The sequence below is a fragment of the Bos javanicus genome, chromosome 2 (genome assembly GCF_032452875.1).
Source record: "Bos javanicus breed banteng chromosome 2, ARS-OSU_banteng_1.0, whole genome shotgun sequence".
NCBI classification, from domain to species: domain Eukaryota; kingdom Metazoa; phylum Chordata; class Mammalia; order Artiodactyla; family Bovidae; genus Bos; species Bos javanicus.
The window spans coordinates 91,430,453-91,444,563 of record NC_083869.1 but is presented as its reverse complement, the minus strand read 5'-3'; the positions used below and the strand labels follow the sequence as shown (position 1 = coordinate 91,444,563).

Below are 14,111 nucleotides of genomic sequence, written 5' to 3'. Positions count from 1 at the left end.
AAGGAGAATGATTCTTTATTGCTTTTCTTTTTTTCACCAGCCAACAGTTCTTAACTATGGCATTCACAGTTGGTTTCTGTCTTCAGCTTATTTTCGGCAATCCCAGAACCAGCTCTTCATGGCTGCTCAGTGATATCAGCACTGGCTTAGGGCTCTTTCCTCAGAAATCTCATACCCAGGAACTGCAGGACCCCTTCTCTGAAACTTCTAGTTCCTGATAACTCCAAACTCTTCCCTTTGTTCCCACAGCCCCAGGGAAGTAGCTGCTTCCTAAAGCCACTATTTCTATATTACACTAGTGTCCCCCCTTTTGCTCTTTGAATCCTCTAATACCTGGCTTCCCTGGAGGCTCAGAGGGTAAAGCGTCTGCCTACAATGCGGGAGACCTGGGTTCGATCCCTGGGCCAGGAAAATCCCCTGGAGAAGGAAATGGCAACCCACTCCAGTGCTCTTCCCTGGAAAATCCCATGGACTGAGAAGCCTGGCAGGCTCCAGTCCATGGGGTTGCAAAGAGTTGGACACGACTGAGCGACTTCACTAATACCTACTTAAAACTTTCCTTTTGCTATATTCTCTCTTTTAAAGCACTGGTTTCTGTTTTCCTAACTAGACCTTGGCTGACACAAGGTCCACAATTTAAAATAAACATTAATACATAAAACATTATTAAAATTCATTTACAAATTATGAAATATGCTTTTATAAAAAGAGAAATTTCCTTGAAAAATATGTATACTCTACTTGATGTTACTGTGCTCTGAGATTTTTTACCATCAGATTATTAGCATTCAATTGCATCACAAAATAAAAGATCAGAGTAAATTAATTATCCAGAAGTGGCATTTACCACTAATTCATTACCTCTAATGTACTTCTCTATTTCAGAGATAGAGATGGAGCCTCAAACACAACTTACCAGTTGCTTTCACAGAGAACGAGACCTGCTTTGAAGAATTACATTCACTAGGACATTAAGTGTGCAAATGAACACTATGATTTATAAAACATACCCTGAAATTCGTTGCCTCCAATTCCGATATGGATCATATAAACTTTCACAAAATGCCAATGCATGGATCACAAATTCTTCAATAGATGTCTGATCTGCCAATTCCTTCTCTTTTTTTTTGCTTTTTAACTGAGAATTTAAATATAAAATTATATGCACTTAAAAATATTAAGCCATATGACATACTGTGCAATATCATTAAGAGATAACTATGTTTCAGTCATCTAATAATAACAGATAATTTTTATTCAAATAAGTCTAAGTTCCACTTGAATCTGCAGAAGGTCAGTTAATCATATGGACTACATATAACCACTCAAATTTTAAATATTTCCTAGGAAAGGTTTCAAATTGTCAGCCAAACATTTTTCCAAAAATGAAGATGCTTTCAGTAAGAGGGCTATTTGATGAATAAATAATAAAAACATAAAATGACAAACTGTGCCATTTTAAAAAGCCACTTACAAAATGTTTCAATTTTTAAATTAAAATAACAAAATGTATTAATAACTGTTTTTCTACTTTTAGATAATATGCATAAGATGCCTGCAATAATGTACCCAATGATAATTTAATGATCTTCTCAATTAATACCTCCTCTGAAAACATTTAACTTTACTAAATTTTAAAAAGTAAAAACTAATTACTCTCAGTAAAGCAACAAAAAGAAATATATTAATTCACACCTACTTGCTGAATATAGAGTGTTGTCATAGTGATAACATGGTTGATATATGAGCAGGTCCCAATTTCTTCTACATTAGATAGATTTCTGTGAGAGAAAAAAAAAGAATAGCCATATATTTATTGCATATGAATGGTGAGAAAAATGCATGCTCATATTCAGACTGATTTTCAGAACACTTGTTGGCAAATGAAGTACAAATAATATTCATTAAAACTTAAAATCAATTTGATTATATAATTGCTTTCCCACTGAGAATGCAAAACACACCTCAAGCACTATTTAACTACTATAAACAGAGAATAAGAAATACATGTTAATTAGCATTTGCTTATTGTGAAAAATTGGAAAATATCACAAAGTAGAAAGAGTAAAAGTCATTAATGTTCTTACAACTCAAACATTAGCAAATAGATACATTGTGCATTATTTCTTTCCAGATTAGTTGCTATTTTCTTCTGTAGATTCTTAGCTTGGTTTTTTTACATATCATTGCCTTTACAAGACATTTTGTGTAGTTTTACAGTTATCATCTTGCTTTCTGAAATTGGGTTCCCCTTTTGGACTCATCCCTGGTGGCTCAGATGGTAAAGCGTCTGCCTACATTGCGGGAGGCCTGGGTTCAATCCCTGGGTCAGGAAGATCTCCTGGAGAAGGAAATGGCAACCCACTCCAGTATTCTTGCCTGAAAAATCCCATCAATGGAGGAGCCCTGGTAGGCTACAGTCCATGGGGTCGCAAAGAGTCGGACACGACTGAGCGACTTCACTTTCTTTAGACTCATAATATATCTCTTCAATTGTATTAAAAAGCCTGAGAGAAGGGTGGATATCTATACATACTCCAAGAGAGCAGAGTACATGCCTTGTGTAAAAGCAATGGATTAACAAGGGCATGGCATTCAGTTAAAATCTGACCCTCATTTTTATTCCATTTTTAACAAGATCAAGGTATAGCACATAAAGGGCTTCCCTGGTGGCTCAGCTGGTAAAGAATCCACCTGCAATGCAGGAGACCCAGGTTCAATCCCTGAGTCGGGAGGAGCCGCTGGACAAGGGAATGGCTACCCACTCCAGTATTCTTGCCTGAACAATTCCATGGACAGAGGAGCCTGGTGGGCTACAGCCCAGAGAGTCACAACTGAGCAACTAAAACTTGCACTTTTTTTTCCCATGACACATAAAATGCTAAAGTGTACTCTACCTAACCTTGGCAGTGTTTTTCTTTACATATTAAAAAAAAATTCTATTAAGACAAAAAACTCTATTAAGTTCTGAGACATTGTGACCTTGAAAAATACTCTGTATCTTAAAATTCAGTAGATGCTAAAAGAACAGGAAAAATTAACTGAATTAATAGACTTCTTAAGAAGTCAGAATGGCAGGACATCTTTGAGAAAGCAGAGAGTAAAGGCAGAGGTAACATTCAAAGCCCCTGTGGAGGATTCTGGGAAGACAGCCAAGTAGGAAGCACAAGGAATCTGTCTCCCCACCTAGAAACAGATACACTGTCAAAATCAGTTTGATGTAAGTATTTTGGAAACCTTGAGCCTCTAATGAAGGCTGGCAACTTCCAGATGAAGATTTGGATGGTAAATTGCAATTAATGTCCTACATTATGGACATTAATTTAAATTTCAGCTATTAGCACAGCAGCAGCTACCAATCCCCATCCCAGACATGTGGTAAACAGCTGTGCATATGTTCCAGAAGCAGCTTGGAAGCAAGCTTACAGGAACCATTATGGGCAAAAAGGACCCTGTCCTCCAAATATTGGAGATCTGTGCTCTGATCACCGACTGCTGCGTCTGATTATAAAGGTGCACAGAAACAGACAGGCAGCCACTGCTATTGCACCTACCCCGACAGTTATTACTCTTCCCTCTATGGGCAACATAATTTCCATGGGACTTAATGGGTCATTTCCCTTCCCACCTTCATCTTTTTAATTTTTTTCCCCTTTTGGGAGACAGATATTAAAGACCAGGATATTCAAAAATGATGGCATAAATGGGGAAAATTAGAGAGTGACCACATATGCTGAGGGAAAATCATAATAGATTTGAGCAGACCTCAGGTTTACAACTCAGGTTGATTCTCAGCACAAAGACAATCTGTAATTAAAAAAATATTATAAAAGCAATAAACAAAAGTAACAACAAAAAGCAGTAAACCACTGGAAGGAAGGTAAATCTGATTTTCAGCATTACATTATTAGATTCAATGTCCTGCATTCAATTAACAAGAAAATCAGAAGGTATACAAAGAACTAGAGAACTATGGCCCAGTCAAGAGAAAAAAAGAAATCAACAGAAACTTCTTGAAAAAGACTTATTGGACAAAAACTTCAAATTAACTGTCTTCAAGACACTCGAAGTATTCAAGGTAGGCGTGGAGAAAATCAAGAAGTTAATATGTAAACAAAATGGAAATATCAATAAAGAGATTTAAAAAACTAAAAAGAAGCCAAAAGAAATTTTGGTGCCGAAAAGTACAACGATTACAATGAAAAATATACTAGAGGAATCCAAGGACAGATTTGAAGAGGCAGAAGAAAGACTCAGGGAACCTGAAGATAGCACACTGGAAACTAACAAGTCTAAATAACAGAAATAAAAATATTTTCATAAAAAGAAGAGAAAGAAAAGGGGGAACAGAGAATACTTGAAGAAATAGTGGGTGAAAACATTCCCAATTTGATGAAAGACATGAAAATAAACAGCCAAGAAGCTTAATAAACTCCAAATAAGGTGAACTCACAGACACCCATACTGAGACACACAAAGTTATCATCAAATTCTCAAAGGACATAGAGAGAATCTTTAAAGCAGGAAGAGAGGAGTAATTCATCACATATAAGATATCCTCAATACAATTATCAGCAGATTTCTAATAACAAACTTAGGTCAGAAGACAGTGACAGAATATATTCAAAATGCTAAAAGAAAAAACTATCAACCAACAATCCAATATCTGACAAACTGCTTCAAAAGTAAGGGAGAAACAAAGACATTTCTAGAAAATGAAAGGTAATGGAGTCTGTGCCAACTAGGTCGACCATGCAAAAAATGCTCAACAGTGTCCTGCAAGGTGAAAATTAAGGACACTACACAGCAACTCAAAGTTGTATGAAAAAATAAAGATATTAATGAAGGTAAATATGTGGGCAATTATAAAAGAGAATATTATTGTAACAATGATTTGTAATTGCATTCTTTGTTTTTATATATTTTAAGAGGTCATATTTAAAGAAAAAAAATACTGTTCATGTAAAACCTAGAATTACTGTAACTTTGGTTTGTAACTCCAAATTTTATTTTTATATAATTTACAAGACTAACACATTTAAAATAATTACTAGCTTATGCTTTGGGGAAAACAATGTATAAATGTAATTTTGTGATACCAAAACCAAAAGGAGTAGGGAGAGAGCCATAAAAGAGCAGAGTTTCTGTATGTTATTGACATTAGAGTGGTATAAATTCAAATTAGAGTGTGATAACTTTAGAATGTTAAATGTAATACCAATGGTGATCAAAAAGAAAATATCTATTGAATATGCCAGGAGAAATATCAATAAACTCAGATATGCAGATGACACCACCCTTATGGCAGAAAGTAAAGAACTAGAGAGCCTCTTGATGAAAGTTAAAAAGGAGAGTAAAAAAGTTGGCTTAAAGCTCAACATTCAGAAAACTAAGACAGTGGCATCTGTTCCCATCACTTCCTGGCAAATAGATGGGGAAACAGGGGAAACAGTGGAAACAGTGGCTGACTTTATTTTTTGGGCTCTAAAATCACTGCAGATGGTAATTGCAGCCATGAGATTAAAAGACACTTATTCCTTGGAAGGAAAGTTATGACCAACCTAGATAGCATATTAAAAAGCAGAGACATTACTTTGTCAACAAAGGTCTGTCTAGTCAAGGTTATGGCTTTTCCAGCAGTCATGTATGGATGTGAGAGTTAAGACTATAAAGAAAACTGAGCGCTGAAGAATTGATGCTTTTGAACTGTGGTGTTGGAGAAGACTCTTGAGAGTCCCTTGGACTGCAAGGAGATCCAATCAGTCCATCCTAAAGGAAATCAGTCCTAGTTGTTCATTGGAAAGACTGATGTTGAAGCTGAAACGCCAATATTTTGGCCACCTGATGGGAAGAGCTGACTCATTTGAAAAGACCCTAATGTTGGGAAAGATTGAAGGCATAAGAAGGGGACGACAGAGGATGAGATGGTTGGATGGCATCACCAACTTAATGGACATGAGTTTGGGTAAACTGCGGGAGTCGGTCATGGATAGGGAGGCCTGGTCTGCTATGGTTCATGGAGTTGTAAAGAGTCAGACACGACTGAGCAACTGAACTGAATATACAATAGAATATGACAAAGGAATTTAAACATTTGATACAAAATGTCAAGGAAGACAGTAATTAAGAAATAAGGCACAAAATCTTGTTTGAAGGCATAAAGTAAACAAATAGCACAATAACAGAAATGTTACTTTCAATGTAAATGGATTAAAGTTTCCAATCAAAGACAAAGATTGGCAGAATTGACACAAACACATGATCCAACTATATATTACCTACTTGAGGTCCAAGGAAACAAACAGGTTGAAAGTGAAAGCAGAGAAAAAGATACTCCATGCAAAGAATAACTCAAAGAGAGCAGAGGTTGACCTATGAATATCAGATACAACATGCTTTAAGTCAAAAAAAGGTTACAAGAGACAAGGACATTATATACTTTAAAAAGCATAATATAATAAAGGTATATATAACATTATATATGTAACAAGGGGCTTCCCTGCTGGCTCAGTAAGTAAAGAATCCTCCTGCAACGCAGGAAACACAGGGGACATGGTTTGATCCCTGAGTCGGGAAGATTTCCTGGAAAAGGAAATGGCAACCTGCTTCAGTATTCTTGCCTGGAAAACGTCATGGACAGAGAAGCCTGGTGGGCTACAGTTCAGAGAGTCACAAAGAGTCAGACACCACGTAGCATGCAGGCACAGGCAATATAACAAAGGTATAATACTAGCAAGAAGATACAACAATTATAAATATTTACATATCTAATGACAGGCCATCAAATAATATGAAGCAAATACTGACAGAACTGAAGAGAGAAATATATTTCTCCCATAATAGCTGGAGAATTCAATATCTCCTCCACAATAATGAATAAAACCAACTAGACAAAAGATAAGTAAAGAAACAGAGGATTTAATTAACACAGTAAACCACAGATCTAACAAACATACACAGATCACTCTAGCTAATAACAATAGAACATTCTTCACAAGTGCACTTGGAACATTTTACAGGATAGACACTATGTTAGGTTACAAATTAAGTCTCAACAGATTTAAAATAGCAGATATCATACAAAGCATCTTCTCTAACCACAACAGGATGAAGCTAAAATCAAAATGAAAACTGAAAAATTCTCAAAACTGTGGAAATTAACCAAAAGACTTTTAAACAATCAATGGATCGAAGAAGACACCAAGAGGGAAATTAGAAAATACCTGAGATAAATGAAAAGAAAAATACGACTTATGAAAGCCTATGAGAGGTAGTGAAAGTGGTGAAAGGGAAAATGTTATAGGTATTAAGTGCTTACACTAAAGAAAAGAAACCAACTACTCAATTGCCTAGCTTAAGGAATCAAGAAGAGAGAACAAACTAAACCCAAAGCTAGCAGAAAGAGGAAACAATAAAGATCGGAGCAGAGACAAAAAAATTCTTAAAAACAGAGAAAATTAATGAAACAAAAATTAGTTCTTTAAAGATATTAACAAATCTTTAGCAAGACAGACAAAGGAAAAAAAAAAAGACAGATTATGAAAAGAAAGTGCGGACATTACTCCTGATTCGGTTCAATTCAGTTAAGTCGCTCAGTAGTGTCTGACTCTTTGCGACCCCATGGATTGCAGCATGCCACGCATTTCTGTCCATCATCAACTCCCAGAGTTTACTCAAACTCATATCCATTGAATCTGTGATGCCATCCAACCATCCCATCTTCTGTCGTCCCCTTCTCTTATTGCCTTCAATCTTTCCCAGCATCAGGGTCTTTTCAAATGAGCCAGCTCTTCGCATCAGGTGGCCAAACTATTGCAGTTTCAGCTTCAACATCAGTCTGTCCAATGAACATTCAGGACTGATTTCCCTTAGGATGGACAGGTTGGATCTCCTTGCTGTCCGAGGGACTCTCAAGAGTTTTCTCCAACACCACAGTTCAAAAGCATCAATTCTTCGGCGCTCAGGTTTTTTTATACTCCAATTCTCACATCCATACATGACTACTGGAAAAACCGCAACCTTGACTAGACAGACCTTTGTTGACAAAGTAAGGTGTCTGCTTTTTAATATGCTGTCTAGGTTGGTCATAACTTTTCTTCCAACTGTAGTGATTTTGGAGCCCAAAAAAATAAAGTCTGCCACTGTTTCCACTGTTTCTCCATCTATTTGTCATGAAGTGATGGGACCAGATGCCATGATCTTAGTTTTCTGAATGTTGAGCTTTAAGCCAACTTTTTCACTCTCCTCTTTCACTTTCATCAAGAGGCTTTTTAGTTCCTCTTCACTTTCTGCCATAAGGGTGGTGTCATCTGCATATCTGAGGTTATTGATATTTCTCCTGGCAATCTTGATTCCAGCTTGTGCTTCATCTAGCCCAGCATTTCTCATGATGTATTCTGCATATAAGTTAAATAAGCAGGGTGACAATATACAGCCTTGACATACTCCTTTTCCTATTTGGAACCAGTCTGTTGTTCCAGGTCCAGTTCTAACAGTTGCTTCCTGACCTGCATTCAGATTTCTCAAGAGGCAGGTCAGGTGGTCTGGTATTCCCATCTCTTTAAGAATTTTCCACAGTTTATTGTGATCCACACAGTCAAAGGCTTTGGCATAGTCAATAAAGCAGAAATAGATGTTTTTCTGGAACTCTCTTGCTTTTCTTGGATTTTCATGATATTGAATGGTTTGTCTTGGAAACAAACAGAGATCATTCTGTCGTTTTTGAGACTGCATCCAAGTACTGCATTTCGGACTCTTTTGTTGACCATGATGGCTACTCCATTTCTTCTAAGGGATTCTTGCCCACAGTAGTAGATATAATGGTCATCTGAGTTAAATTCACCCATTCCAGTCCATTTTTGCTCGCTGATTCCTGGAATGTCGACATTCACTCTTGCCATCTCCTGTATGATCACTTCCAATTTGCCTTGATTCATGGACCTAACATTCCAGGTTCCTATGTAATATTGTTCTTTACAGCATCGGACCTTGTTTCCATCAGCAGTCCCATCCACAACTGGGTACTTTTTTGCTTTGGCTCCATCTCTTCATTTTTTCTGGAGCTATTTCTCCACTGATCTCCAGTAGCATACTGGGCACCTAACGACCTGGGGAGTTCATCTTTCAGTGTCCTATCTTTTTGCCTTTTCATACTGTTCATGGGGTTCTCAAGGCAGGAATACTGAAGTGGTTTGCCATTACCTTCTCCAACTGGGATTCCCTGGTGGCTCAGATGGTAAAGCATCTGCTTCTGCAATGCGGGAGACCTGGGTTTGATCCCTGGTTCAGGAAGATCCCCTGGAGAAGGAAATGGTAACCCACTCCAGTACTCTTGCCTAGAAAATTCCATGGATGGAGGAGTCTGGTGGGCTACAGTCCATGGGGTTGCAAAGAGTTGGACGTGACTGATTAAAGAAATAAAAAGATATACAGTACTGATTATAAAGAAATAAAAATAATTATTACAGTATTATGAAGGACTGTACAACAGATTTAATAACATAGATGAAATGGAGAAATTCCTAGAAACACAAAACCTCCCAAGACTAAACCGTGATGAAATAAATAATCTGAACAGATCTTCGACTAATAAGGATACTGAATCAGCAGTCAAAACTCTCTCAACAAAGCAGCCCTAGACCTGATATTTTCACTGGCAAATTCTACAAAACATTTAAAGAAAAACTGATGCCAATCCTTCTCAACGTCTTTCCAAAAAGTGAAGAAGAAACACTTTATAAATCATTATATGATACCAGTATTACCATGATACCAAATCAGACAAGAGATTTCGAGGAAACTACAGACCAAAATCCTTATAAACATTAATGCAAAGATCTTCAACAAAATTCCAGTAAGGAGAATTCAACAGCATATTAAAAGGATTACATACCATGACTAAGTGGAATTCATTCCTGAAATGAAAGGATGGTTCAACATATGAAACCTGACCAATGTAATATGCTTCATCAACAGAATAAAGGGAAAAAAATCCACCTGATCATCTCAATTAAAAAGCATTTTAACTGCACAAAAAGCATTTGAGAAAATTCAACAATCTTTCCTGAGAACAACACTCTGCAAATTAGGAATAAAAGGAAACTGTCTCGACTTAATAAAATCTATATATAATTTCACAGCAAATATCAGACTAATGGTAAAAGACTAAAAGTTTTTCCTCTAAGAACAAGAAGACAGATTTTAAGAAGCATATGATGTTCCTAACCCAATGGCTCTCAAATTTTTATATGCAGATTAACATGGAATAGGTGAAAATCAGAATGCATGAGCTCTTTTAGATCCAAATTTCCATACATAAGGCTCAAACTCTGCATTTCTGGTAAGCTTCCCAATTGTTATTTATACACACCAAATTTAAGTACCATAGACCCAATCATCTATAAATCTGGAAATATAAGCTATGGAATAATTATACTTTCTTTGGTTAAATTATAAAATGAAAGACTAGAAAAATACATTTTTCAAATGGCAATGCACAGTATAAAAATATGTATGTACATGTTTACAGGTGAGGACCATAGAGAAAATACTAGTGCAAGAAATTCTTAAGTAACAACTCTTGTCGTTGTCTTAACTCTAAAGCACTTATTCTTTAATCTTGGCTGAATCTCTCTACGTAGGTATACTAAAAGGCTTTCCAATATAATAACAAACTACAAGTCTACTTCAAAAGCTGCACTCATCCTTAAGAACTCCACATGAATAACAAACATCATTAATAACCAATAAATGCATTATTAGTTTGCTATTAACCACATGAACAACAAACATCATTAATAACCAATAAATACATTATTAGTTTGCTATTAATTATTTAAAACAGAAATTATTTGCACCAGATACCTGCAAAGAATAATGAAGAACTTGACAAGCAAAATTGACAAGGCTTGCTGTTCTTCCTCTAACCCATCAGCCATTTTCTGAACACACTGTAGAAGCTGGATCCTCAGAACCTGCAGAATATTATCAGGAAGCAGAGATATTCCAGGAGGCACATCGTCCACCCTACAATAGAAAGGGAACAAAATAAGAAGTGTGTTTAAATACAGGATGAAAATCTCTGGCACTTTAAAGGAACTACATTTTCAGTTCAAGTCCTAAAGAAGCTCCTCTAGATCCCATATTCTGTGCCTCCTCTCTGCAAGGTACCACCAAATGATTAGTGATATTTTAGAAGACTGTTAGAGCAGGGTGATTAGTAACACTTCAGAGGAGGCTTACTGAAAAGAGAGAAAAAGATGCTATTTAGTATTCTCAACTGTGCTACTTTTAAAGAACATACTTAAAATATATTAGTTCACCTTCTATTACTTAGAAATAAAATATGTGTCTATACCAATTCAAAAAGAAACAGTAACTAGCAAATAAAAAAGAAGTACCCATAACTAGTTTAATCTGTTAACTGCTTCACTAAATAAACAATATTCACCTACCTAAAGGCTCCCTAAGCCATCTGATCAGAAGAGGGAGAGAAGATAACTAGCAAAAGGAAAGGAGAAAGAGATGAATGTAGAACTCCAAGCACAAACATCAACAGAAGACTCTTTTCAAGTGATATATCAATATTTTGTGACAAGTGGTTTCTGTGTAAAACTATTTGATTCTACAGGGCAAAAACCAACACGAGATATAAGTGACTCCTTGCATGTGCCTCTCACATTAAAATCCCCTAGATTCAGTGTCAGAAGCCTGAATGCTAAATTCCACCTTTGTAACATAAAGCATTCATTTAATCTCATCTCTGAAACTGTAATATCTCTATGAAACTGTAATATCAGATATCTGTCCTATTTCACTGGGCTCTGAAACCAAGTAGTCAATGTGCATTTTCCACTTTAAAATAGGTGAAGAACTCTAAAAATGTAATGCATTTTAAATACACATTTCTAAAGCCTAAGAATCTTTTCATAAGTTATTATACTAATTTTCCTATCTCTATTAGGAAAATGCTCAAATCATAAAGAAGCACTGTGAAGAACTTATATGATTAAATGACAATTATACTTTATAATGGTCTCTTTTTCAGATAATGCTTAACATGAAGTATTAGTACTATTTTTACATTGAGTAAAAGGCATTCATTGTAGATAGAAAAATCTGAAGCACCTCAGCAGCAGTCACATAAATACACATGATAAATATTAGCCTCTTCCTGAACCACCCTACAATATAAATTAATAAAGTGTTTTATAAAATAAATACAAATCACAAAGCAGACCACCAAGGTTGCCTAATTCTACAACTGTGTTATAGAATATGCTTCGTTTTAGTCTGGGCATCATTTCACTTGCAACTTTGGATTCTTTAATTCTCTCTTATTTACAGATGGCAAAACAAACACTCATTTTTACATTTAACTTTTTCTGAAAAGCTAAAAAAGGTGATTAGAAAAAACAGAGCAACTTCAAAATAACAAATATTTAAATAAAACTGATTTTCAAGACTAAGCAAAACTATTCCTCCTCACTTTTCCAAAAGTGTAAGTCAGCAAGAAAGACGACATCAGATTTCCCAATATTTCATTCTAGTTATTTAAAACTAGTTCCTTTTGTCCTTAGTTGTCCCTTTTTCTATTTACATATGTTTTTATTTTCCTAGGCAGAAAACAATATCAGCTTCTAAAAGAGTAATCTTTTTTCTTAACTGACGCTCATAAAATTAGAACATGGTTTATAAACCAAGTTGGAATTTTTGGCCTAATGTGATAAAGATTTCAGAGTTTAGAAGTATGTTCCCACCTCTAAGACTTCCTTGCCAAAATTCTAAGCTCCTTTTGCTGAAATTTCCCAAACTCCAGAAATCTTTTCCACTCCTCTGTTCGCCTACTCAATGTCTCCTGTAAACAGCTGCCGATTGTTCTAACACAGGAAAAAGTCCAGCTTAAATTTCAAGGCTTTGTAATCTGGTAAAAGCAACTCTTGCTTTGTATTATGAATTCTCTAACATGGAAATTTTATAAAGTCAGTATACTTTAAATGAGGATTATCTGTGAGCTGCTTTAAGATGACAACTAGTTTTATACATCTGACATATACTATTCACTTGAAAAATGGAAAATTTACTACTAGCAAAATCTAAATCCATATTCTGACAAAGATATGAAAAATAATTTTAAATAAACTAAATCGCAAGTAAAAACACTATTGGCATTCTTCATCTTACTTTAAATGTAGTGGCAATATAACTCTACGTACTGTTTTTAGAAATAACCTCTGAAGAAAGGAGACATTTACAACAGATGGATGATAACAAGTGCATTTCACAAAACACCAAGCATTCAAAGGCCAAAATCCTGATTCCATAAAAACTCTTACATTCATGATTTAAAGTGAGCTGTAAGTTTTGATAATAAAAGCACTTCTAAGTATAAATGGTGGTTCATTTCCCTGGTGGCTCAGATGGTAAAGAATCTGCTTGCAATGAAGGAGACCCAGGTTCGATCCCTGGGTTGGGACGATCTCATGGAGAAAGAAATAGCAACTCACTCCAGTATTCTTGCCTGGAATATCCCATGGACAGAGGAGCCTGGCAGGCTACAGTCCATGGGGTCTTAAAGGGTTGGACACAACTGAGTAACTGAGCATGCATGCATGCATGTAATATAAACTAAAAGAATACTCTTTTATGAGTAGGAATCAATAATACATAATCTTATTTTGAGTTAAAATTTAATACTGATTTTTCAGCCTTTATAAACTTGTAACAAATAATCTAATGGGGAAGAACTCTGAAATTGCATTTATAAACAATAAAGCACTTGCGCTTTTTGGGCATAACCACATCATTTCTTAAGTTCAATGCTTTGGTCCAAAAACTCAAATGATTTTCTTTCTCTGAATTATTAAATCACCTCTTAATGGGGCTTTCTGCCTTCAATCTCAACCCTTCCCAATCCAACCTCCATAAAAACACCTAAATGACTTAAAAAAAAAAAAAAACTTGATCATGATACTCTTACACAAAAAATTCCTTACTAGAGTCTTGTATCTTCCATAACAAAAAATCAAAGTCGATGAGGAGTACATTCACGGCATTTCATGATCTGGCTCCAATTTGATTCTCCAAATTCAGCTCACCTGGGCCACACTCTC

At 35.7% G+C, this 14,111-nt stretch overlaps 1 protein-coding gene across 6 annotated transcripts in view; it reads right to left on the bottom strand.

Moving 5' to 3' along the window:
* Positions 1-14,111, bottom strand: part of NBEAL1 (neurobeachin like 1) — a 164,009-nt gene that overhangs the window by 125,918 nt on the left and 23,980 nt on the right. For all 6 annotated transcript variants that reach the window (XM_061382133.1, XM_061382104.1, XM_061382147.1 and 3 more), the window contains 3 exons: positions 10,864-11,025; positions 1,700-1,781; positions 1,011-1,138 (listed from right to left, as the gene is read on the bottom strand). In XM_061382133.1, the coding sequence (XP_061238117.1) occupies positions 1,011-1,138; positions 1,700-1,781; positions 10,864-11,025 (372 nt within the window). The remainder of the gene's footprint in view (positions 1-1,010; positions 1,139-1,699; positions 1,782-10,863; positions 11,026-14,111) is intronic.